The sequence below is a fragment of the Caretta caretta genome, chromosome 5, assembly GCF_965140235.1.
Source record: "Caretta caretta isolate rCarCar2 chromosome 5, rCarCar1.hap1, whole genome shotgun sequence".
NCBI classification, from domain to species: domain Eukaryota; kingdom Metazoa; phylum Chordata; order Testudines; family Cheloniidae; genus Caretta; species Caretta caretta.
This window is the reverse complement of record NC_134210.1, coordinates 2,695,324-2,721,612: the sequence shown is the minus strand read 5'-3', so window position 1 is coordinate 2,721,612 and position 26,289 is coordinate 2,695,324. Positions and strand designations below refer to the sequence as shown.

Sequence of the window (26,289 nt, the reverse complement as noted above, 5' to 3'; positions counted from 1 at the left end):
TTCGCCGTCCGTGCGCTGGGCTCAGAAACCAGTCACGGGTTACCCAACTCCGATTTAGTTCGGAGAAGCAGCATCCAAGCTCACAAAGCAAATCGTCCCCACCACCTAACCATTACATAATTAAACAAGAACCCTTATTAAGTAGCTGCTAGCTCCTTCACTGAGGATCTCAATGCAGTTTACAGACAACTCAGCCTGGCAATACCCCTGCTCAGGTAGGTCAGTATTATCCCAATTTTAGGCAAACGGAGACACAAGAAGTGAAACAATTTGCCCAAGATCATAGCAAGTCAGTCCCAGAGCTGAAAAGAGACCACAGCCTTCCCACTTCCCGTTCCTCTGTTAGGAGCACTCACCAACTCTGTCTCATGACTGGAGTTGTCCAGAGGTGATGCTTTTAGATGGACTGCTGCCAGTTTGCCCCCTCGAGGCTCTGTTATAAATCTCTACTCACTGGCAGAGACGCCCCAGCCACTTCCCCCTTGCAGGCAGAGTTGCTCCAGCGGAAAGAAAAGTGACAATCAGATCCACAGAGATGCCTGGTGGTGCTCAGCATCTTTAGAGCACTTTGCTCCTGAGCGCTCAAGGTGCTCTACATAAATGGCTCTGTTTCCCCCATTTTCCAGATGGGGTCCCTAAGGCACAGCAAGGTGAAGCAGCTTCCCCAAAGCCACGTGGTCAGTCAATGGCAGAGCCAGGAACTCAAACCAGGTCTCCTGAATCCCAGCGCCGTGGGCTGTCTGCTGGACCACACAACCTCCCCAGGGGGCAAAGGCAATGCAATGCCCAGCGACCTACTGAGAGGGTGTTGGCATCCCTAAGGGAGGCAAATGGTTTAAAACATTTCAAGGAAGGATAAACAGAAATAGGATGAATAGGAGTAAAAGGAAACGGGCTTAATCATAGACTGGTGCTGACAGCTGACGTGTGAAGCTATGGAATAAACCAGACAGGACCAAGGCCTTGAGAACACTGTCTGTGATCACCTCCCACCTCTTGGGGAGGTTTGATAGAGATTTCCCACCCAGGCTTTAGAAATTAGACCTAAACACACAAATGTGTCTATGGCTCTCCCGTGCCAGGAGCTCTGCACACACTGCACTTGTCCAACACTTGGGTGGGCTGTGCATGGCCAAAATGGAGTTTTACACCTGCACAGACAGATCCATTTCTAGGTACTGGCCCTGATCTGCAGAGCCCATGATCGACTAGGCCTGCATCCCATGGGTAGTGTCTCTGCACAGTGCCGCAGTAGACAGGGTGGAGGGACAAGGTTGAGGAGCAGATGATGGATGACCCTCCTGGCCCCATGTCATAACCTACTGAAATCCCCATTCAGGGGGCATCAGGGGGCTCCAGCCTGGCCCTGCTTCGGGAACAATACAAATCTCCCCTCTCTGCACGGAGTCCACCCACCCCTGCCTGGAAGGGAGTGGAGAGAATGTGTGTCAGGCCCCGGCCAGGGCTCACTGGGATGCTGAAATTGTAACAGCGCTTAGGTGCTGTGTTGACAGGCTGAGAGAGGAAACAGATGGCAGGATTTTCTTCCTCAGTAGCGCCCCTTGAATTCAGAGACTGAATACACCCCTAACTCCCCTAGGACCCTCATCCCCTGGCTGGGCCCAGCGAGCAGCAGCCTCAGCGCTGCAGTTCAGAGTTTTAAATTAACAAGCACCACGAGTTTCCATTCACTGCAACAACCAGCACATCACGCTTCCAAGCTCTCCAAGCACTTGACAAATATTAACTCATTTTCCCGCAGCGGACAGGTGCTGCAGCATGACCCTGGGGCTCTCTGGTACGTTAACCGAAATGGCAGCTAAGTGGCGAGGTTCAAGGGCAGCTGGAAAAACTACTACAGAACTAGTAACAGACACATACAAAATAGCAAGCGTGTCAATAGCCCCCAGTGGGTCATCTGGCTGCTTGGACTCAGTTCCTCGGGACAGCAGCCTAGTCTCCCTTGGTACAGCGACCAGGATAACAGGTCCTGAATCCTACCTGGGGCTCCTTGGCACTCCCATGATATAAGGATGCATTCCATGAGCCTGGTGAAGACGTGCACCCTGATAGCGCAGTGCAGGGTCTCTATGGAATTAGATTATTTCTACTTCACTGATGGAGAAACTGAGGCAGAGTGATTTGCCCAAGGTCACACCATCTGTGGCAGACTGAAGATCAGAAACCAGGAGTCCCAGCTCCCAGGCCTGTACCCAGATTCACGAGACGACCCTGTCGCTACAAGAACAATGGGATTTAAACATTTTAAAGATAAAAGATTCAAAATCAGTTTCCGACCCACCCCGCGCTGGAAGGGGACACAGCGGGAGTTAAATAGTGAGAAGGGGCAGCGTTTTGTGCTTTTCACAGAGCTAGGACTCCTGGGCTGCGTTCCTGCTCGCCCACAGACGCATTGTGTGACCATGGCCACGCCACAGCCAAGTGCCTCAGGTTCCTCAGCTACGAAACGGGGATAATCCGGAGCTGACTGGGCGGAAGGGGAAGGCTGTTAGCTGCTAAGCGCAGAGCTCTCCAGGGACACGCACCGAAGTGCTGAGCAGTACCGTGAAAGCTCCTGAAGAAAGGCAGGTTGGCTGACGTTTGGGAGCAGGGGAAAGCAAAGCCCAGAATCCTGGGTCGTGACAGGGATGTTTTGGGACAGTAATACAGCTTTAAAGACCACAGAGATTTGTACTGGACCGCAAAGCTGTTCAGACTAGCGGCTGCTGACCAGGCTGCATGGCTGGGCATCATGTCAACGCCAGGTGATACGGTGGGGGTCACTCCCTGGCTTCAGCAATGCGAGTTGCCTGGCGTTCTAATGCCACCTGCACGTCACATGCCCATGGGGCAATCCCTGCCAACTGGCCAGCAGGACTCAGTAGGGTCTGCACGAGCAGCTACAGCAGAGAACCATTATATAACAGGTGACCTTAGCTAACCAACCTGCTCAGCTACTATCCAAGGGAGGGCAAACACAGGGCCCACAGAATTACAGTGATGAACCCAACCCACCCACAAGACATGCCCCCTTCAGACCAGCTGGGTGCTTTGGGGCTAACAGTAGCAGTTCAGCCAGCCAGGATAACTTTGGAGGCCCTAAAAGGACCCAGAGGCAGGAGACTAGGAAGGGTCCAGAACTACCCTAGCCACATAGCACAGTGAATTGAAGTCAGACATGTACAGCTCTTCCCAACTAGTTCAAAACCAGAAAGAGATGGGCAGCGAAAAGCAACCAAATCAATGACCCCCTGCAAACCTTTCTTAGCTCCTTTTGCCCTCGAGAGCTGCAGTCACACAGTACAGATCACTTCACCCACCCAGGGGTGGACAGCAGGGTTTAATAGCACCAAGTAATGCCACAATGGTTTAGGGCAGGAAGTGAAGAACACCCTAACTGCAGGGGGAATTTAGGGAGACGGAATGGGACCGCCCCCACTGGAATTTAGCCAGCTCCATGGTTAACCCCCCAACCCCTGCAGAGAAGGGATACAATCTCATGATCATAAATAGGAGCAGTGAGGTTGGGACAGCTCCTTTGAGACATCACCCGGGGCTGGAGCACCCAGGTCAGTACTGCGAAAAGCACCATGCTCTGAATCATGACCACCATCACCTGCAGCACTTGGGGTTTTCTTACAGATCTTCCAGACACATGGCCAGGCCCCTCCCTGCCAAGCTTGTGAGATGTGGCCCAGCCTCAACCCCAGGTGGTGCCTCAGCGTGTCTGAGGGGCTAAACTGTCAGTCCTGCAGGGGTGTTATCTGCTCCCAAAAGCTTTGGAGCACTGGTCTCTGGCCACCGATGAGCACATGCCAGTGGCTAGGCCTGCAGTTCTTGGCTCTCCCTTCCTCCTTTAACAAGGAACCTTGTTACTAGGCCCTGTCACTACCTGGCTGTCGTTCAGCTGTGCTCACGAACCAGCCACGCTGCTTGGGTCACTCAGTCACAAGGTTGGGGTTGGGAGCAGCCAGAGCGCCACAGCAGATTCAAGGGAATGCACCAGAACAGGAGACGGGGGGCCCTGGCTGCTACAGCTGAGGTCTCTGTTTGGATACCAGAAAAGGCTGAAGCCCTGGATCAGAGAGGATTTTATTCCTGGGTACAGCTCCCTCCCTCCTTGCTGTCTCCTTCCCCAGCAGTTTCAAACAGTCTTTCTACAGACTGTTGCTAACCCAGCCCCAGGTACCATCTGAAAGCACCATGCTGTGCAGGCTTCTCTGGCCAGTCTCTCTCTCTGTCTCACACACACACACACACTTTCTCACAGTCACGCACACACACTTCAGGGTCCGGCACTCACATGCGTAGCCCTGAGGAAGACCAGGATCAGTGAGGCAGGGGGTATCCCCATCACACAGCAGCAGACAGTTCCTCCTTCCAGTTCCAGAAGCTGCTGCTGCCCGAGCCCAGGGACATGCGCTGCCCAGACTCCCCTCTTTGGGAGCCAGGGCCTGGGAGGAGGCAGATGCACGGGCAGACAGAGAACAGGGAGGTCACTCCCCTGGTGCCCACACACCCCAGGAGCTCCTCAATAGATGAGGCCCCGTCTCTGCCCCAGGTGAGGTAGCAAACACCAAGGCTGCACACAGCCCTGCAGTGGCCTGCGGTGCGTTCTGCCCAGTGAGAAGAGATGTCAAGGAAACGGCAGTAAGACCCCCTCCCTCATCCAGCTACAGGAGGGCACTTGAGGCTTTGTGCTTTCGGCCCCTCCCCCAACAGACCCTTCGCTGCTGCCCAGCGTGCCTGGTTTGGGCTCCAAACCCACCCGGCGGGAGGCAATGAAGTTCAGCTCAGAGTTCAATGACACAGTGAGTGAGGCCAGAGACCAGCCGGCCCTGCCCTGTACGCTCAGCAGGGAGACGGGGATAATCCCCAGCTACTGTCCATGGTGGCGGCTCCCGGGTCCCGCCTGGCCTCGCGAGGCAGGGACGCAGCCGTCACCTCAGGGGACGATGCTCCGCGTTGGCTTCCCTGCATCTCGGCTGCTCAGATGCTACCTGGGCTGGAGCTGCTCGAACCAGGCGCTGACCGTGCAGTCTACACGCATCACCAGGAAGATCCCCAGCAGGAGGCAGATGCTGCTCACCATGAAGCCCAGAGCCTCAAAGAGGAACCTGCAGGCAGGACAGACACAGTGCATGCAGTGCAGCCAACATCCCTGCCAGGACCACAGTCCTCCCCTGCAAGCGTCACCCCCCCGCCCCATGCCACTGGCATAGACTGCTCTTGCAAATCTATGTTTCTATTTTGAATCTGACTCTCCTGACGGTGAGGGGCTGTGGGGTTACAGATTCCAAAGCCAGATCTTGGGCCTCCTGCCTAGCACGGGCCAGGGTATCCCATCAGGTCCTGACTCCAGCCCAACAGCGTGCGTCTTTCAGAACAACATTCAGCCTGGACTTACAAGCTCCAAGCGAGGGAGGATCCCTACTGCCCTGCCGATCTGCTCCAGTGATTAATCGCCCTTTATCTCGCTGCATGATCTTTGCTAACTCCACAGCCCTTCGATGCCCCCAAATCCTGACCTGCAGCACCCCCTTCTAGCCACATGATCACAGTGTACCCTTCTGGCCTTGGAATCTATGGCTATTAGTCAAGCTGCCAGGAACAAGAGGCAGACCCAAGGACAGAGGGGAGCTCCTGGGACTTACTTTGGGGCAAACACTTTCCAGACCATGAGATGCCGCCTGAGGATCATGGCTGCCCAGACGCAGGCCAGGAGCTGCGGGGAAGAACAGGGAGAATGCAGAGTCACACATCACCCTTAGACACTGCACCCAGCCCATGGCAAAGGGTATTAAGCCAGGCCGGTCACTGGGCCAGGTGCAGCAAGCATCATGGGAAAGCAAGTTAATTAACACCCCAAAAGGGACTCTCTTCCCTCGTCTCCCGGCTTATGGGGCACACACTGTGTGCACACACCTTTGAAGGGGCTGCAGCCGCTGGGGACATGCAGTGTGTCTACAATGCATGGATTTCAATGCGGGAATGGGAGAGCCAGACCAGTATCCCCTGGGGGCAGACACCAGGCCCCCAGGCTGTGGGGGGTGGCTAGGATGATAAGCCATACACAAAGAGAAGAACTATAACCAAGCATGGAAGGAGTCTCACAGAAGGACCTCTACAACTTTCCAGGACACCACAGGCTGCACTCAACCGGCATCAGATGTAACCTTGCCTTTACAGGGCAGATACCATCAGCAAAGGGACGAGGTACAGGCAGCCCCTTCCCAACATACAGCCCCTTCACCTGGGGGGTGTCAGTCACACCTGTTCACTCCTGCCAGCTCTGCAGGGCCAGCCACGCTACAAAACAGGGAGCTGGAGTCCACGTCAGCTCACACACCAATAGAACTGTTAGCTAGGTCCCAGGTGTATGCAGGGCCAAACTGTGTCCTCCATTATCCCTGGGCTACTCCACTGGAACCTGTCTGCAAAATCTTTATAGCTGGGGATGATGCAAGAGATGGAGAGAGCCCAGCTGGACCCCTCCAATCCAGGGGGAATTTGCAGGGCGGGCGCTTAGAAAACACATTTTTAAGACGCTACCATCAGTGACAGAGAGTTTGGGTTTGTGCCTGGCTAGTTAACGACGGATGCTATCTCTGCATTAAGGGCGCTTGTGCAAAAGCACAGAGGAAAGAGGAAAGCCCTGCACATAGTGTTCATGGACCTTGGGAAGGCTTACGACCACGTTCCGAGAGAAGTCGTGTGGGGGTGGAGGAGAACGAAAGACCGAAGACGTATCAGGCTCGTCCGGGATGTATGCGAGTGCTGTTACCACTGCGAGAAGACCAGGCAGAGAAACTGAGCCATGTCTAGTAAGAGTCAGAGCACACCCAGGCTCGGCACTAAGCCCCTCCTTGTTCACGCTGGTGTTCGAGGCACTTCCACAAAACATGCAGCATGGCACCCTGGTGCCTGCTTTCAGCAGATGAGGAAGGTCAAGTCGCTAGTTTGACAATCCAGGAAAACGGTGAACTCAACAAGGGAATTATATGCAGAACAGGAAAGGCGCGGACTAAAGGAGCGAAGCAAGCGGAGTGATCTGTGATAGGAGAATGCTGGTCAGACTGACAAGTAAGAGTTACCAGATGATAATTACGTACAATTCACTTCTGCACAGCTCCAAGTGCTGGGCAATGAGGCAGAGACAGGAGCAGATCTTGACCACAGTGGAAACGAGAACATTAAGATGGCTGCTTGGAGCGACAAGAATGGCCGGCGTTCGGAACGAACTCAGTCAGGGAAGTGGGAAGGTGGGACCAACGTCAGAAAAGCTGAGAGAGTCCAGGCATAGATGGTTTGGACATGCGAAAAGCAGATCATCAGAAGAATATACAGGAAACAGGGTGTTAAACTTGGGAGTGGAGGGTAAGAGAAAGACTGCAAGACCCAAAACATCCTTGGGGGTATCACAGAAAAGGATTTCCCTAGCTGCGGAGTTACCGAGACATGGCTTCAAGACACTGGAACAGAGACGGGCTCGAAGAGCTGACCCCACAGAGATGGGTTTACGGCTAGAAGCAGCAGCAGCAACCACCACCCTGCACCCGAATCCCGCCCCCCACCTGGCAGAGCTGTTATGGGGGCACCCCCAGACTCACAGCCCGAAGGGACAGAGATGTAGCACAGACCAGTGTCACGTTCCAGTGAAGATGCAGCCAACACTTAACCCCAGCAGAAGGCCAATGCACCATGGGAGTTGGTCCGAGGGGACTAGAGGGAAACCCATTTTGTGCTCATTAGCTCCAAGGAACCCAGCAGCCACAAGGAAATACTCGGGCTGACTCGGGGAACTTGCCCCATCTACGACTCATTACTCCGAAAGGGTGAGACTGGATGGGCCCAAGCTCAGCCAGGGGGTCTGGCTGACAATCCACCCGGAACTCATCCCACTGGACCCACCTATTGCAGCGCTCTCACTCGCTGAGATCGGCATGAGTCCCAAGTACCAGACAGGAGAGGACTGAGGGCAACCTGGACTCAGCGTCCCAACGTCTATTAACATAACAGTCCCTCAAAGTGCCTGTCAGTACGCCCCCCCCCCCCCCCCACACTCAGCAAATCCACCCCATGTGCATCCGAGTCCGAGCTGCCGTCTGTAGGGACAGAAATGTCTTTACTGCTTTTCCCTCCGGTGAGCCCTGCAGAGCTAGCCCAGCTCTGGGAGCGGGAGCTCGAGTCCCTTCCTTCCTGTGCGTCAGTGTCATCAGCACCGACTCAGTTCCCATCAGCGGCACTTGGGCAAACACGCTGCAGGTGGCCGGGCTGCACAGGTGGTATCAAGGGCGAACCCTGCCCCGCAGAACCTTTTGCTACGGGCCACGCGGAAGCGGGAAAGAGCCCGTGACTGTGATACTAGCAGGGAGAAAAACCCCGTTTTTTACTTGGAAGCCGAGCGCATCCGCAGCCAGATTTCCAGGAGAGCTCAGCACGCTGGCTGCCGAGTGACGCGCGTCCGTCTCCCAGGGATTCCACGGCACGGGCCAGGTGCTGCAGCAACCCCAGACTTCAGGACAGAATCATGCTTTGATCAGCAGGAGCCAAGGGGCGTGGCTGAGACGGGCAGGTGGGTTTGTGCGGCCGCTCGCACGCCCCCAGCGCAGAGACCCGTGCACAGCCAGGAACCAGTGGCACCGCAGCGAACACAGGCGAGCGCAGCTGCCATTCCGCCTCCACCCGCTGTCGCTCACTGCCCCGGCTGAGGTCTCCTTGTTGGGGGCCCTGTGCTCCCCGAGCTCAGGGAAGAGTCCCGTTCCCACCCCACAGTGTGGGGCTCGTTAACAACCCTTCGGTGTCCACACTGTCACGTGCCCTACCTGCACGCCAAGCACAAAGAGGTACTTGAGCCCCAGCTGCAGCAGAGCAGCCGAGAACCTCTCCGGAGACTCCCGCAGCCTCATCTCCATCATGGGCTCCTCCTCCTCCTGAAGCTCCTCCCGCAGTTCCTTCTTCAGCTTCCTCCTCTGGGAGTTGGGCGCCTCACAGACGAAGGGCCAGAGCAGGAGCAGAGGGCAGCCAACTACCTCAAGGACAAAAGCACAGGAAGTTACCAGGCGTCCCGGAGCCGGTGGGGGCGACACACACAGCTACAGGGGGGTGGGGACTGCTCTCCTGCACAGGGCCCAGCAGGATGCCCCCTCGGATGCCAGCTTCAATCTGCTCATCAGTCACATGAGAGCATTTCGGCTGTGGCTCACTAGCGGGTCTGCAGACCACCTGCTGGAGAACCACATGGACCTGGCTGCTCCCACGGGGCTGGCTCCCTCAGCAGTGAGCCGGGAGGCCTGTGAAAGCAGCCGGGCCCAAGAGGAAATTCACTTACCTGCAAAGAGGATGTGGGAGGCGAACGTATTGGCCCCCACCAGGACAGCGGGCAGCAGGTGGGTGGTGTGGCCCTGCTGGAAACCCACGAAGGCTGCGTTCCAGTGGATGGCTGGGAAGATGGGCTGGTGGCCCGTGGAATAGAAGAACTGGGTAGCAGCAAAGACCCAGGCGGTGACCGCATACCAGGGGACAATGAAGGGCTCTGAGAGGGACAGAGAGACCCGCATCATGGGGCAGGCCTCTGGAGACAGCCTGACCCACAGCTCAGACAAGGCCGGCGTTAGCCCTTTCCCTGCCCTCACCCAAGAAGGGGAGGGATGAATCAGGCTCCAGCACTGGGAACCTTGGCCCTCTTCACCCGGGTTAAGGATGGTAGGTGCCCTCCTGGGCAAAGCACCAGGCTGGGGATCTTCTCACCAGAAGGGTGTGGGGAACAGTGTGGCCTTCACCCCCCAGGCAGCCCTTCAACTCCCTCCCACAGGGCAGTTAGCCCAGGTGTGGAGAGTGAGCAGAACCCCCCCCCCAACAGAAGGGACCCCATCACACCACAAGGGGCTGTACCCCCAGCCTCAGGCCTTCTCTCCCTCCCCCCCTTGCTCAAACCCTGCACTCAGCCAGAGCGGCTGACAACACAGGCTCCCAGTCACCAGCACCTCAGAGCGGGGTCCCCCGGAGCCCAACCCCCATGCTGCCTGGGCCTGCGGCGGCTCTCGCAGCCACGAGACAGGGCTCGGTGCATCCCAGGCTCCAGGATGGGCAGTGGGGCCTGGGACCAGCACGTGGGAGAGTCTGGGACCCCCCAACCAAGAGAGAACCCGCCCCAGCCACCCCCCGCTCACCGGCGTCCCCGGCGAGGCTCACGACACAGACATGGATCCGCAGCAGCACAAAGGCCTCCAGGAAGAGGAGCAGGAAGGAGAGGCTCATCCTCTCACTGTGCAGGAGCAGCAGGAGGAAGCCCACCAGGGTAAGAACTATGACCAGGGCAGCTGAGTACACGCTCCCCAGCCCGTAGGCTGCCACCGTGGCCCTCCGGTGACCCCTGTCTAGCTGGCTCTTCAGAGACTGCTGCATCCTCCTGTAGATCTGAGGGATGACGTGCTGGAGGTCAGCCTGGGAGCTGGGGGCCCCCTGATAAGGGGTCACAATGGGCCCCACTGGCTCCCGGCTGTCCTTCACGAACACCGTCACTGGCGTCCACAGCACCAGCAGGAGCCCCAGGGATGCCAGGCCGTAGACGGCCCGTGGGAAGCCCACCAGCGCCACCTGCACCAGCTCCTGCAGCTTGCCCAGCGTGTCCTCCGCCCCCGAGGTGACGGCCCAGTAGCAAGCGATCCAGACGGCCACCAGCGGGAAGGCCCAGCGCACGAAGAGCACCAGGGGGCTGGAGCTGTTCAGGTTCCCATAGTGCTGCAGCCAGCGCCGCACAGCGTAGACCAGCCCGGCCAGCGAGGCCACGCACAGGAGGTAGAAGAGGTTCTTGGCCTGAGTGCTCTGCAGGCTGGAGAGCGGGGCCAGGAAGGGCGAGGGCTGGCAGTGCGGGATCTCCTCGCGGCACTGGTGGAAAAGGCCTGAGAGGCGCAGGCAGGCCAGGAGCACAGCCAGGAGGCACAGAAGCTGCCAGCTCTCCTTCTGGTAAAAGGCAAAGCCCAGAGGTTGCTTGGGGGCTTCCGGAGCGGTCAGCCGGCCATGCCAGTGCAGCTTCCCCACCAGCAGGATGGCCAGGGATGCAAGCAGGAACGGGGCCACCCGGGCCTCGGCCACCACGAAGCTGTCCGAGAACATGGCGCAGCAGCGGATGAAGAGGATGCCCATGGGGAGGACCAGCCCCTGCCACGCTCGCAATCTCTGCCACAGGCCCGCGCTGGCCACGGGTGGCTGGACACCAGCCAAATGGGCTCGACGGGGCCGGCGGCCCCACCAGTGCCAGAAGAAGGCCAGCTGGGAGGCGGCAGCCGACCACGACAACACCAGAATGAGGTCCAGCCCCTCCTTGGTGAGCAGGTGGCCCAGCCCCAGCAGAGCCGCCACCGCCAGGCCCCAGAGAAGCGGGTACAGGAGGTGGCTTCGGTAGGAGAAGTCCAGGGCCACCGCCAGCTCCGAGGCGACACAGCAGAGCAGACAGGAGGCGGCGATGAGCGCGCAGCCAGCCACCATGCGCAGCGGGTGGAAGCGGGCCCAGGACTCCGTGCACACGGCCCGGGCCCCCCGCAGGTAACGCTGGAAGCGGCCAACCAGTCGCCCCAGCCTGGCCTCCAGCTCGGGGGATGCAGGCAGCCCCTCCTGCACTTGGGCCAGCAGCCGGTCATGCTCCTCCAGTGCGGCAGAGAAAAGCTCCCGCAGATTCCGGAGCCGCTCGGCCGGCAGGTCCTGGGCAGCCAGCGAGTAGGAGTGCAGGAAACGGTCCACCTGCAGAGAAAGGCCAGGGTCACAATGGAGACGCTCACTGCCGCCCCCCCAGTCCCTCAGACACGGGCTGGTCCAGAGCGTCCCCAAACACCTGCCAAGGGAAATCCACCCGCAGCAGCCCTGCCCTCTTCTGCCCAGGCCAGCGTCGGCTGCGGCCAGCACACACAGGAGCTGCATAAGCCACAGTCAGAGATTCAGAGAGTCTGTGGAGAGATGGGAACCACTGGACCGTCTCCGTGTAACACAGGCCAGAGAATTTCGCCATTACCCCAGGAGTGCACCCAGTGACTTGTGTTTGACTAAAGCATCTTCCAGGCAGGCCTGCAGTCTGGTTCAAAGACACCAAGGGATGGAGAGTCCACCCCTCCACTTGACAGTGTGGTCCAACAATTAATCAGCCTCCCTGCTCAACATCTGTGCCTCATTTTGAATCTGAATTTGTCTGGCTTCGCCTTTCAGCCACTGGTTTTCGCTCTGCCTTGCCCTGCTAGATTTCAGAGCCCTTTAGTACCTAGGATTGTCCCCCATGCAGGTACTGACGCACTGTAATGAACTCACCTCTCACTCTTCATTTCAGTGTATAACTTTGCATTCAGCTGTAGGAAAATGCATTTTGTTTGAATGGACCCTGCACACCCAGTTCTCCAGATCGCTCCGTGTACTTGGTCTGGCCGCATTACTTTCCTCTCTGCCAATCTGTGTGTCACCCACAAGTTTTATCAGCAGGAATTTTATATTTACTTCCTGATCATTGACGAAGACGTTGAAAAGCACTAGAACTGATCCCTGCGAAACCACACTAGAAACACCCAACATTCAAGGATAATTCCCCACTGACAACTAATTTTTGAGATCTGTCAGTTAGCTGGTTCTTACTCCATTTAACGTGGACTTTATTGATATTGTTCCACGCTAGCGTTTTTTTAAAAATCAGATCATATGGGTTTGAAGTCAAAAGCCTTCTAAAAGTCTCAGCCTATGACACCTGTGCAGTTACCTTTATCAACCAAACTTGTAATCTCATCAAACAATGACGTCAGATTTGTTTGACAAGACTGATTTTCCATAAAAACCATGCTGATTAATGTTTACTATATTCTGATCCTTTAAATCAGTGATTCTCAACCAGGGGTTCAGGGACTATGTCTACGATTTCCAAAGGGGTCCGCACCTCCATTTGTAATTTTTTAGTGGTCTGCAAATGAAAAAAGGTTGAAAAATCCCTGCTGTAAATCTGTCAGTTGAATCCGATATCGGTTGTTCCATTATTGGCATAAGATTGGCGTCAGGCTAACTGGCTCTTTGTTCCCTGAGTCATCTCTTTTGCCTTTTTTGGATATTGGTACAACAGGAGCACTCTTCCAGTCTTCTGGAAGTCCCCCGTTATTCCAAGCTTTAACAACAATTAGGGCTGTCAAACAATTAAAAAAATTAATCGCGATTAATCGGGCTGTTAATACTAGAATACCATTTAAATATTTTGGATGTTTTCTACATTTTCAAATATATTGATTTCAGTCACAACACAGAATACGAAGTGTACAGTGCTCAATTTAGATTTGTTTTGTATTACAAATATTTGCACTGTAAAAAACAAAAGAAATAGTATTTTTCAATTCACCTCCTACAAGCACTGTAGTGCAGTCTCTTTATCATGAAAGTTGAACTTACAAATGTAGAATTATGTACAAAAAACCCCTGCATTCAAAAACAAAACAATGTAAAACTTTAGAGCCTACAAGTCCCATCAGTCCTACTTCTTGTTCCGCCAATCACTCAAACAAGTTTGTTTACAGTCATGGGAGATAATACTGCCTGCTTCGTGTTTAGAATGTCACCTGAAAGTGAGAACAGGCGCTCGCATGGCACTGCTGTAGCCAGCATCGCACGATATTTACGTGCCAGATGCAGTAAAGATTCATATGTCCCTTCATGCTTCAACCACCCTTCCAGAGGATGTGAATCTATGCCTATGACGGTTTCTGCTCCATAACAATCCAAAGCAGTGCGGACCGACGCAGGTTTATTTTCATCATCTGAGTCAGGTGCCAGCAGCAGAAGGTTGATTTTCGGGTTCTGTAGTTTCTGCATCAGAGTGTTGCTCTTTTAAGACTTCTGAAAGTATATTACACATCTCATCCCTCTCAGATTTTGGAAAGCACTTCAGATTCTTCAGCCTTGGGTCAAGTGCTGTAGCTATCTTTAGAAATCTCACATTGGTACCTTCTTTGCGTTTTGTCAAACCTGCAGGGAAAGTGGTCTGAAATCGAACATGTGCTGGGTCATCATCCAAAACTGCCAAGACACGAAATATATGGCAGAATGTGGGTAAAACAGAGCAGGGGGCATACAATTCTCTCCCAAGAAGTTCAGTCACAAATTTAATTAACACTTTTTTTTTTTTTTAACAAGCATCATCAGCAGGGAAGCATGTCCTCTGGAATGGCGGCCAAAGCATGAAGGGGCACACGAACGTTTAGCAGATCTGGCATGTAAATACCTTGCAAAGCCGGCTACAGAAGTGCCAAGCAAACACCTGTTCTCACTTTCAGGTGACATTGTAAATAAGAAGAGGGCAGCATTATCGCCCATAAATGTAAACAAAACTTGTTTCTCTTAGCGATTGGCTGAACAAGAAGTAGGACTGATTGGACTTGTAGACTCTAAAGTCTTACATTGTTTTGTTTTTGAAGGCAGGGGGTTTTTGTACATAATTCTACATTTGTAAGTTCAACTTTCATGATAAAGAGATTGCACTACAGTACTTGTATGAGGTGAACTGAAAAATACTGTTTCTTTTGTCTTTTTACAGTGCAAATATTTGTAATCAAAATAATAATATAAAGCGAGCAGTGTACACTTTGTATTCTGTGTTGTCTTTGAAATCAATATATTTGAAAATGTAGAAAAACATCCAAAATATGTAATATATTTCAATTGGCATTCTATTGTTTCACAGTGCAATTAAACCTGTGATTAATCGACAGCCCTATTAATAATTAACACCAGCGATCTCCTCAGTCTGCTCTTTTAGGACCGAGGCTCGCTGAAGTTTTCTATAATTTGTGTCATTCCACATGATGCTGCCAGCAGGTCCCAGAGTCTGGCTGCTGACACTGTGCTGCTCCGTCACACGGCAATAGGACAGGCCGAAACGACAGCAATGCTTCCCCGAGGGGAGTAGGTGATTGTATGTGACTGTGAACAGGAGGGGGGCATGCCGTGAGACCAGGGGAATGGGGGAGGGAGTGGCTGGGTCAGGCCTAGCAACACTCCTGTATTAGCAAACAATTTCTAACCCCAAATAAGGAAGATCAGCGCTGGCAGATTCCCTCCAGCTGGCTGCGGAGGATTATAAAAGGCCACCTTCTTGAGGAGAGCGAGAGGTGTGGCTAGGGGGTCACAAGAGGACTGGGAGCCAGACCTCCTAGGGACCAGTCCTGGCACTGCCTCTATGATCCTGGGCCTCTCTGTGGAATGGGGAGAAGCCAGGTATGGTCAGCGCCGATTGCCCCTACCTGTCTGGCATTGACGCGATACGCTGAGAGCTGACTGAGTGCTGCCAAAGCAGCGCCGCCATCCCCCGAAAACAGCTCAGCCATCACCTCCCCGATGTTACTGTAGGGAATGGGCACGCCCAGCAGCAGGGCCAACGTGGGCACCAGGTTCACCTGTGGGATGGTTTCCGGCTCCTGGAGGAGAACAAGGAAAGGGAGCCCATCTGGTCAATAGACTAGAGATGAGCACACACTGATCTTCTGGGCAGGGTTAGGCCAACCTGGGGGCCATAGGGCACAGATGCACTTTGCACCTGCCACCCCACATCTTTGGGGCTCCATCTGCATCCACATCCCACCAGGCCTGCCATGCATACCCCCAGCGCTGGGTTGGGGGGCAGTGAAGGTGGTCCTGCTTGGGAGCCAGAGGGCAAGGGGGGTGAAGAAGCTAGAAACCCCAGTGGCCACATCCCAACCATTCCCCAGCACCCTGCCAAGGTGGGAGGATTCCTGCTGTGGAGAAGGACCTAGCTGTTCCTGCAGGGCCCAGGCCTAGCACAGCTGGGGGCTAATTTGGACGTGCTTGGCTTCTCTGCCCTCAGCCGGGTGGTGCAGGCAGAGAGGGGACGAAGAACCCGGGAGGGGATCCGTATAGGGGAGACAATCTTGGAAGGCTCCATCAGCCCCGGGTGGATGGGATGGGAAAGTCCCACCCATCTCATCTTCGCCTGGAAGGGAGAGCCCCTGTCTGGGGGCCCAGACAGATGAGGAGAAGCCCCCGGAATCCGCTCAAGCCCTGGGCTGGGCAGGACAGACAGGCTTTTGGGTCTGGGAAGGATTCGTGTCATATTTCCTTGCTGCTGGCCGGACGTCTCCCTGCTCCTGGGACCCCTGGGCTCACTCCCCCTGCAGGCCCCATCCCAAGTATGTGCCCAGCAGGACTCAGGCCCCCAGCCAGGGCCCCGCTGGCCTCGCTCTCCATTACCTCAGGAAGGTGGGCTCCAAAGAGAGGCGTTTTACTGTACACGAAGAGCGCCGCGTTCACCTCCTTCTCACTGTCTCCTCCGTGGTCCCCAGTCTCCGTCATTCCGTGGTCCCCAGCCACCAGCAGCAGGGTGTCGTTCCCCAGGTGATCCACCAGCGACCTGTCCACAGAGACAAGGCTCATCAGTCACCTCCCACCGCACTGACCCATGCTTGGGTGCAGCCCCGGGGTGGTGAACCACTGGCAGGGTTCTGAGCACAACAAAGCAGGACCAGGCAGCTCTGCGAAACCATGACAAGCCTGCTCCTGTGCTGGGAACTGGCTGCTTCCCCACAACAGAGGGTGGCAGCCCAGATGCTATGCTGATGTGGCTCCTTAGAAATGCAAATATTATTCAGAGCCCAGAGAGAGCAGACTCCTGCCTAGATCCTATGTGAACAGCAGTGACAATTCAGTCCTGGGAGGACATTCCGCACAGAAACAGGCTTAAAGCTGATCCTCTGTGGAGCCCAGGCTCCGTCACAAACCTCTGGCTCATTGCAACATGCCTGGAAGGAGGCTGGACACTCTGGGGAAGTATTTAGCCTGCCTAGGGGCTGTAGGCTCAGCCCCGCGGCTCAGAGCCCTGCCTAGGGGCTGTAGGCTCAGCCCCGCGGCTCAGAGCCCTGCCTAGGGGCTGTAGGCTCAGCCCCGCGGCTCAGAGCCCTGCCTAGGGGCTGTAGGCTCAGCCCCGCGGCTCAGAGCCCTGCCTAGGGGCTGTAGGCTCAGCCCCGCGGCTCAGAGCCCTGCCTAGGGGCTGTAGGCTCAGCCCCGCGGCTCAGAGCCCTGCCTAGGGGCTGTAGGCTCAGCCCCGCGGCTCAGAGCCCTGCCTAGGGGCTGTAGGCTCAGCCCCGCGGCTCAGAGCCCTGCCTAGGGGCTGTAGGCTCAGCCCCGCGGCTCAGAGCCCTGCCTAGGGGCTGTAGGCTCAGCCCCGCGGCTCAGAGCCCTGCCTAGCAGCCATGCCAGCTCCAGCGAGAACACCCCACACAGGCAGAGCTCTAGTGACTCACCCCCAGCCCTTCCAGCTGTTCCGTGACTCACAAGCATTTGCACAATCTTAGTGCACTCTATCCAAGGCTCCGGAAGTGCTCCTCAGACTGTCCTCGAGCCTCACAACCACCAGGGGTCACTGTCTCCACTCTAGGGAGGCAGAAACAGGCTCAGCTGGGCCCCAAAGGGCGATATTTTCTGCAAGTTCAGTTAGGACCTAATGCTCCATCAGAGCCTCTCTGGGCAAAGTCTGGGGACAGCCCCTGCTCTCCACGACCAGGTTCAGTCCCTGCCAGCGTCAGAGCATGTGGCTGACTGTGACCCTCTCTCCGGGTGGGAGGGACACAGCCTCAGGGCCCCACGGCGGGGCAGTCTCGTTTTAATGCTGCCATTTCACTGCTGTGTTCTCAAAGCCACAGGTGAGTGAGCTCGCAAGCCCCCACCCCAGAGCACTAGTCACCTGAGCATCTCGTTCATCTGGGTGAGCTTCTTGGCCATTTCTGGATGGTCAGGTCCATGCTTGTGCCCACAATGATCCACACCCAGGAAATGAGCGATCAGCAGGTCCCACTCGCCACCATCCACTGCAGAACAGGGGAGAGGGCACATTAGACCATGAGCTGTCCCCTTCTGCTAGCCAGACAGCCAGCGACTCCAGCCTGGGGCCATCCTTCCATCAGCCTGACTCTCCCCTTTCCACAACACGGGGAACACCCACAGGTATGAGAACATAACGGCCCTGCTCTGTCAGACCAATGGTCCATCTAGCCCTGGATCCTGTCTGCTGACAGTGGCTGGTGCCAGGTGCTGCAGAGGGAATGAACAGAACAGGGCAATTTTGAGTGATCCATTCGTGTCATCCACTCCCAGCAACTGGCAGTCAGAAGTTTAGGGACACCCAAGACATGGAGTTGCATCCCTGACCATCTTGGCTCATAGCCAGTGATGGACCTGTCCTCCAGGAACTTCTCTCGTTCTTTTTTTAACCCAGCTGTATTTTTGCCCTTCACAACATCCCCTGGCAAGGAGTTCCACAAGTTGACTGTGCGATGTGAGAAGAAGGAATTCCTTATATTTGTTTTAAACCTGCTAAACCTGTTAATTTCATTGGGTGACTCCTGGTTCTTGTGTTATGTGAAGGGGTAAATAACACATCCCGATTCACTTTCTCCACACCAGTCATTTTACAGATGACTGTCATATTCCACCCCTCGCCCCATGCCCTCCCCCACACACAGTCATCTCTTTTCTAAGCTGAAGGAAGGAAGGATGTGGTATGAAGACCCAAACCTGGACTGCTCGCTTGGCAGAGCCCCACCCTCAAATCCTTGTGTGGTGCAGAAGAGCCTCACAACCCCACCGAGGTTTGTACTATCACCCCATTGTACAGCTGTGAAACCAAGCCACACCACGATGAAGGCAGTTCCAAGAACAACTCAGCTCCCCAAACTTACAGCCCTCAGCCATAGGTGCTTTGATGTTTTATCTTGAATGTGTGTCATTCTGCCTGCTGCTTCTTTTATATTGCTAGCTCTACAGGGCAGGGATTACATTCTCCTGTGTGTTCACAAAAGGCCTAGACACTGGGGATGTTACTGCAGTAAGAGCAGCCCCTAGGCTGTCTCCTCCTGTACACTCTACAGACACATACTTCACTGCAGACTGTTGCATCTCTGATCTGTAGATAGGAAGAGATGCATTTTAATTTAAGAGACAAAAACTCTCCCACAAGGTGGCTTCCCCCTACCTGCAAGGCAGATTTCTTGTGTTCTCAATGACAAACCATCTCCACAATCATTTCTTTAGGTCTATGAACAGACTGTAAAAGGCACCTTCCCCCAGTACTGGGCCTTGGACAAAGTCCAGCTAAACACACACAAAAACCAGGGGTAACACAAACCTTCTCAAGCAAGCACCGCCTCCCAGCATGCCCAGGCCATTCCTGAACATCACGTGCCTGTCCGGGCGTTTCAATGACAGCCAGGAAGGCACCAGCTTCATAAGGTCCCTTCAAGGTTAAATGCCAGGTACAATGTTCATGGCCTGCTCTGTGTCCCCACTCCCATGTGGCATTCCCAGGGCAGACCGGGCTGTTCTAGGCTATGGATTGCAAGGCCCAGCATGCTTAACTCCCTCGGATTGGAGGAGGGGCATTTAGAGAGCCTGGGGACTGAAAAGCTGCCTAGCTGGGCTGCTGAATCCAGGGACAGCATTGCAAGCTATGTGGGCTGCGGCTGCGATCAGGTGCAGACACGGCGTTCCTGACCCAGCTGGGACACAGAATAGTTCTCTGCTGGGCAACAGCGACCCTTCAGTTCTAACACCCAACCTCGGCTGGACTCCCAGCACAATGCACTGCAGAGAGGACGCGGTCCCAGCCCCCAGGCAATGGTAGCTCACCAGTCTTATAGAGATGCTGCAGGATCCCATCATCCACCGTGTGAAGATCCTTCACGTTAAACGAAGGGAAGAAATACGAGCGGAAGAACTTCTGGGGGAAGAGCCCGTCCCAGGTGTCATCCCCCATGAAGACCACTCTCCTCCCTGGGAAAGCAGGACGGGAGTTAGCACAGGGATCAAGGACGGGGGTCCCAGCCTTACCCACGCTGCTTGAGGAGTCTGGCCAGATCTGCAATGGGATACAAAGTGCCAGCACCACTCCCCCCACCCCCTGGGCTCAGTGATCAAAAGTTAGCATCACCTGCTGGCTGTTTAGAGGCCCGTATGAAGTGAGTTAGGGAGATCTCAGCCCCGTTCCCATCGGAAATCCACCAAGCCCAGTAGCCCTTACTGCCTCCCTTACCGGTCACAGAGCCAGTGGGCCAAAGAGATGGAAGTGCATCAAACACTTGTCAAGTCCTGACGGCCAGGCTCTTGCGTTAGACGCTACAGCTGCGATTCTCTAGCTGCAGCACCATGCCTTCAAGACCATGATCATCTCACGGACCTCCCCAGCTCCCCTCCCACGGCAGCGGCATCGCTGCATCCTCACACAGGTTCCCCGCTACGGGTGTAAGAGCCGTCTTCTCTGCAGCGGCTGCACCAGGAACAGCCTCCCCGTTTCACATGACTGAACAAGGACGGTTACTCTCCTGCCACCAAGGTTCTTCCAGGTGGACTCGGCCAAGTCACGCTCACGGGATGTGCCGACCGGTGCAGCCTGAACAGTAAAATTCCACCTGCAGTAGCTAGTGTCCATGCACCTCTCTTGCCCCTACCCCCTCAATGAATGCCGGACCGTCTAGGGCGAGGGTTTAACTCCTACCTCCGTTCCATCCCACACAAGCCCAAGGGAGTGGGGAACAGCGAGGAGGGAGAGCTGTGTGAACATGCAGAGTCCATCTCCAAGAACCTTGGTTACAGGGGTGTAACCTTCGTTTCTTCCTTCCCGCGTCCCATTCCCACCCACGGGCTAGATCAATAAGCAGCACCCTGCCCCAGGAGGGTGAGGCCCAGAGTCCTAGTCCAACAAGGAGTGCAGGCCTGCCTGCCAAACGTGGCATCTGACCTAGATTCCAAATCTAAAGAAGGTTTAGTGACAGTGTGAGCAGAACGCTAGGGTGCTGCTCTGCAAATCTCACTCAGAGGGACGTCTATAGGCAGCCAGGCACGCTCCCTTTGATCTAGTTGAATGAGTTCTGATGCCATGAGGAATGGATAATCCCTTCAGTGTACAAGCTGCATAAATACCTGAGCCAGCTAGAGAGAGACAGCTTTTCCCTTGTTTTTTGGTCCATAAGCTATAAACAGCCTCGAAGACTGCTGAAATGGTTTAGTCCTGTCTGAATAAAAAGCTAACACTCTCCTTGCATCTAACGTCTGGCATTAGCTTCCCCATCACGAGTATGGGGTTTGGGGGACAGAACTGGCAACATGATCAATTCACTCATGTGAAAACTGGAGATGATTCCTGGAGAAAACTTAAGATGCGTGCGAAGGACTTTATCCTTATGAAACCCAGTGACTGGTAATTCAGCCATCAACACATGCAATCCACTTCCGTGTCTGGCAGAAGTGATTGCTATCGAAACCACTGGCTTTACAGATAGATGAAAACCAGCAGCTTCCCGGAGCTCAAAAGGAGGGCTTGCATTTGTGCTTGTACTACATTCAGATCCCAGAAGGGCAAAGGAGTTCGTACTGGAGGGTACAAATTATTAAGGCCTTTAAAAACTTCTTAATGGTATCATTAGTAAAAATGGATTTTCCCTCTACAGGTACACGATATGCAGACATGGATGAGAGATGAACCTTAACTGAAGATAATGAAAGGAGGTGTCTTCTTAAGAAACAAATGATGCTCTTAATATATAATGAATTGGGGTTGTGAAGGATCCACACTGTACATGGAAATCCTCAATAAAAAAACCTTTTCCACTGAAGACAGTAACACTTTTTTGAGCATTTAACAGTACATACTTTGTACTTTGAATGACAGGCTTTCTTCTAGCCCAGCTAAAGGCTCATTCCCCTTGCAGTCAAGAGAAGGGACAGGTGGTCTGGATCCTGTTCTTTGCTGACTCTCGGAGAAGCAGTCAGCCTGGCTGGTTCGAACAACACACCTGGTGTGTCCTGAGATGCAATACCTGGCTCAACTGCCAATAGAGCCACAGACGGAGCTGCCCGATGAACTGCGGCTTGAACAGTAACACTCTGCGGTGCCGTGCTAGTTAGCAGCCCCCCACCAGAGTTCTCTTCCCTGGATCCGATATGGTCAGATCCACAGAGGTATGGTTCCTAACTCTGCGCTGACAGCCTGAACCAGAGCCTGGCTCCACCACGAGATTCTGTCCCTGTAAGGCCTTCTCTCTCTCGGACTGGCTCTTTATAGTGAGGCTGACGCTGAAGAAGGCTGCAAATATTTCCTCAGAACCGCAACTGAGTCTCTCTGAAACGGGACTGCGTCTGTCACAGATCCAGACCTTTTCTCCTTTTTTGGATCCCGAGCCCGACACCTGACATAGTAGCTGAATCTCACGTCTTCCCTGCTGAACCGGCTGGAGGTACAGGTGGAGCTGGTTTCGGAGAATCGGCCACCACCGTCAGAGCTTCCCGCAATAAAACTGCCTGGAGCCAGTTTTCTCTCTTTCTTTGCCCTCGTGCCCAATGCTGAGCACGTCAGACATTTTGAGGGAGAATGCCCTTCCCCCAACCATCAGGCATGTGCATCTGATGCTGGGAATACTGCCGGGCACGAGACACGTCTTTTGAATCCAGGCTTCTCCGTCTTTTGAATCGAGGCTTCTCAGCCTTCTGGTCTGGCATGTTATCCTTTAACTAACTAGCTCGAAATAAACTACGTAACTCTGCGTACTTACGTTAACAACTGACACAAACTGTCTGTCTACTAGGGATCCGAAGGGATCACACAGAAACATGGTAACTGTCCAGCTGGCCGCAGCTGAAGGAACTGAGGCAGTGGAGTGCCACCTTTAAACCCTTGCCGGAGAAGGTCTGGAGTTCCCGGGGGAGAGGGAAGTGCTTGGACACTCCAAAGGGCTATTGCTCGTAGAATTTTACCATTCAGGCTGCATAGGACGGAGCACCCCATGAGTGGGAATATGCAGAGGACACTGGAAGGAAATACATCGTGTACATCTCTTTTACCTACCACCTCTCCCCCTTTTTCTCTTGTCCTCTCACCTAGAACACTCACTCCCATACAGACAGAGCCGAAAAGCCGCTCAGAGGTGTGACGGAGAAGGAATATTTTGTAACGTTTCAATGAATCCTGTGCACACCTCAGTTTCCCCTATGCGCAGCACTGTGACGCAGTGGGTGGAAGGGGACTGTTTGTTCTCATGGGAGGCTGAGACACAGGTGTGGGTGTTGCCTAGTGGTCTGGGCCTTAGTCTCCTATCTGTAGAGGATCTGAGAAGATAACGGCAAATCCAGTCGCCAGGAAGTTGGCATCTAGCACCCAACACCCCAGGGGGATAGGGACTTCCCCGTCTCTCCTTAGGAAGGCTGAGCAGCATTTCCCCAACTGGAGAACAAAGAACCGGGAAGGTGCGAGGTTGGGGATAATGGCTGGCTGCTGGACCGAGTTGAGGCTCTCATCTGGAGTTTGACCAAGGAGGCCAGCAAGAGGGTCAGACACAGCTTGAGCCAAGGGCTTTCTGCAGGTTGGCTAGGCTCTGGGTTGACCAGAATGGACAATGCTTTAACTGACATTCCTCTGGGCTACCCTCAGGACTTCCTAGGCTGTGTTCAGGTGACTAATAAACCTGAGTCCTGGATGCATTGTGTGAGGGTCTCTGTCAGTGCTGGGCGAGGTGCCTTAATCCCTGAGGAGTGGACAAGTCTCTCCCAGAGTCTGCATCAGCGGGACTCACTGAACGGAGCTCACAGAGTGGAGCAGGGGGCTGCAGGCCCAGAGGTCCAGTCTCAGGAGGCAGTGAAGCCGCGTGGCTTGCCAGGAAGAGTGAGAGCTCCAGGAGATCTGGCCCACTGAATGGTTCCTCCTAGAGATCATTTCAAAGCTGGGGCCATAGCAACAATCCTGTGGCTCCGTGACAATAACGTGAGCTCATCGCAGGCCCAGACACTGAGATACTACCACAAGGCGCACAGAACACAGACCTGACTCTCTGGGCCCTCCCCTCCGCTTCTCTCCCACACCTGTATCACCATCCCATGCTGGGTTAGGTCACATCCAGACTGTCAGCCCCTCAGGGCAAGGGCCTGTCTTTTCACCTACAGCACCAAGTACAATCAAGATACAGTAGAAACAACAGTTCTCTCTCTACACAACATGTGGGAAGGCCCAGGCAAAACACTATAGCGACCTAATACGATCCTGGCACAGGGATGGGCAGGTCAGCCATCTGCACCACACCACCACCCCAGTCCAGACACTGACTCCTCCCTCCCGTTGTACTCCACCCAGGTACACATACCGACAGGGAGATGTGAATGAAAACACCTCAGACCCTCCTCGCCCTCTCAGATCCACCCGAGGGTCAAGATGGGAGCAACCCTGTGGGGGTCGTGTGGGGGCAGCCATTTTAACTCTTTCCCATACGTTTTGGAGCATACCACGACACTCCGGCTGCTGGGATGCTCTCCCAACAACCTTGTCCAGATGCAAACCTCCACCTGTCTCGGAATCTAGGCTGACTGCCCTGGCTCCAAACCTGCATCCCTCTGAGATCAGCTTCCAACCTCTCTCTGCTCCCAGTACAGGGCAGACGCCAGGCTTACGCGACCATGTTGGCCAACATGCGGCGCTCGGACCGGGCGCATCGAGAGCTAAGAGCACGAAGAGCTCCAGCTCAAGCTACCGTGCCAAGGGCCCCTGGCTGGAGCTGTAAGAGCCTCCCACGCTCTGTGGAGTGGGCAGGGACTCGGGTTTACAGACTACCACCAGTGGGTCAGACCCACACAGCTACCTCCTCTGGCTGGCCCACTCCCCTGCCGCCACACGTGGCCAGCAAACCCCAGGGTGAGCCTGGCCCACGCACCGTTCTGCACCAGCTGGCCGAGCAGATTGTCCTCCTCGATGGCGTAGGAGGCGAAGTTGCTGCCCACGTCGATGAAGGTGGGCAGGGAGCCGGTGGTGATGCCCTTGATGCGCTGCATGGTGGTGGTGGGCGGGTCGGCTCGGAAGCGGTAGAGCCGGGCATGGCGGGGCTGGGAGCCGGCCAGCTGGTGCAGGAAGCCCAGCTTGTTCTCGTAGGGCCGGGGCCTCGCCTTAGCTGGGTCGAAGTGGGCGAACTCGAAGGTGAGGGCGTCTATGATGAGCAGCACGGCCTTGGGGACGCGCTGGGGCATCCAGCAGGTGCCGGGCGCGACCTGCTGCCCGGCCCAGGCTGGGGCGGCCAGCAAGTCCGAGCAGGAGCTGCGGTTGGTGAGCTCGATCCTCATGAGCAGGAAGCCGCTGGTGAAGAGACCGATGCCGGAGAAGAAGAGGAAACAGGCCCAGGCCAGGAAGAGCAGCACCGGCCACCTCTGCATCCTGCAAGGGGGGGAGAAGGTCAGAGCCAGCACGGTGCTCCCGGTGCCCCCCATCCCTGTTACACCCCCACCCCGACTTCCCACCCCGGCACAGCTCCCCCCACCCCTGCTCCCCCCAACATCTGCATCCTGCAAGGAGGGGAGAGAAGGTCAGAGCCAGCACGGTGCTCCCGGTGCCCCCCATCCCTGCCCCCATCCCTGTTACACCCCCACCCCGACTTCCCACCCCGGCACAGCTCCCCCCACCCCTGCTCCCCCCAACATCTGCATCCTGCAAGGAGGGGAGAGAAGGTTAGAGCCAGCATCGTGCCCCCAGTGCCCCCCGACCCTGCCCCCATCCCCCCGTTACACCCCCACCCCGACTCCCCACCCCCGGCACAGCTCCCCCCACCCCTGCTCCCCCCAACATCTGCATCCTCCAAGGAGAGGAGAGAAGGTCAGAGCCAGCATCGTGCCCCCGGTGCCCCCCGGCCCTGCCCCCATCCCCCCGTTACACCCCCACCCCGACTCCCCACCCCCGGCACAGCTCCCCCCACCCCTGCTCCCCCCAACATCGGCATCCTGCAAGGAGGGGGGAGAAGGTCAGAGCCAGCATCGTGCCCCCGGTGCCCCCCGGCCCTGCCCCCCACCCCGACTCCCCACCCCCGGCCCGGCTCCCCCCACCCCGTCCCTCGTGTGTAGGGAGACCAGGTGTCCCGATTTTGGGTCTTTCCCTTATATGGGCTCCTGTTACCCCCCCCCTTTGCTGTCTGGTCACCCGACTCGTGCCCCCCCCGGCGGCGCGCCCCCCCACTCCCCCCCCCGGCGGCGCGCCCCCCCACTCCCCCCCCCGGCGGCGCGGGCCGGTCCCGGTACCTGCGGGCGGCGCAGCGGACCCGGAAGCGCCGAGCCGGCGGCACGCGGCGGGGGGGGGCCGGGGGGGGCCGGGGGGGGCGGAGACCGGGGCCAGGCAGCGCCCCCCAGCGGCGGGAGGAGCCGCCGGGCCTGAGCCCCGCCCACGGGATCCCACGGCTGCCCCCTGCCGGCCCCCCCACCCCCACCGGAGCCCCCTGCTCCCCTGCCCCCCCAACCGGCCCCCCC

At 55.9% G+C, this 26,289-nt stretch overlaps 1 protein-coding gene across 2 annotated transcripts; it reads right to left on the bottom strand.

The window, feature by feature from the left end:
* Positions 1-142: 142 nt before the first annotated feature.
* PIGO (phosphatidylinositol glycan anchor biosynthesis class O) lies at positions 143-26,122 on the bottom strand. Of its 2 annotated transcripts, XM_048850226.2 has the most exons (11): positions 26,065-26,122; positions 24,717-25,210; positions 19,654-19,797; positions 17,714-17,837; positions 16,225-16,384; positions 15,261-15,434; positions 10,173-11,742; positions 9,332-9,535; positions 8,826-9,028; positions 5,655-5,725; positions 143-5,117 (listed from the first exon to the last, which is right to left on the bottom strand). In XM_048850226.2, exons 2-11 carry the CDS (start codon positions 25,207-25,209, stop codon positions 4,997-4,999), a joined length of 3,264 nt encoding a protein of 1,087 aa, XP_048706183.2. In that variant the 5' UTR covers position 25,210; positions 26,065-26,122; the 3' UTR covers positions 143-4,996. The 2 variants fall into 2 exon arrangements, with proteins under 2 accessions (XP_048706183.2, XP_048706185.2); XM_048850228.2 differs by lacking the exons at positions 143-5,117; positions 5,655-5,725 and having other exon boundaries at positions 8,856-9,032.
* Between the last annotated feature and the right edge of the window lie 167 nt (positions 26,123-26,289).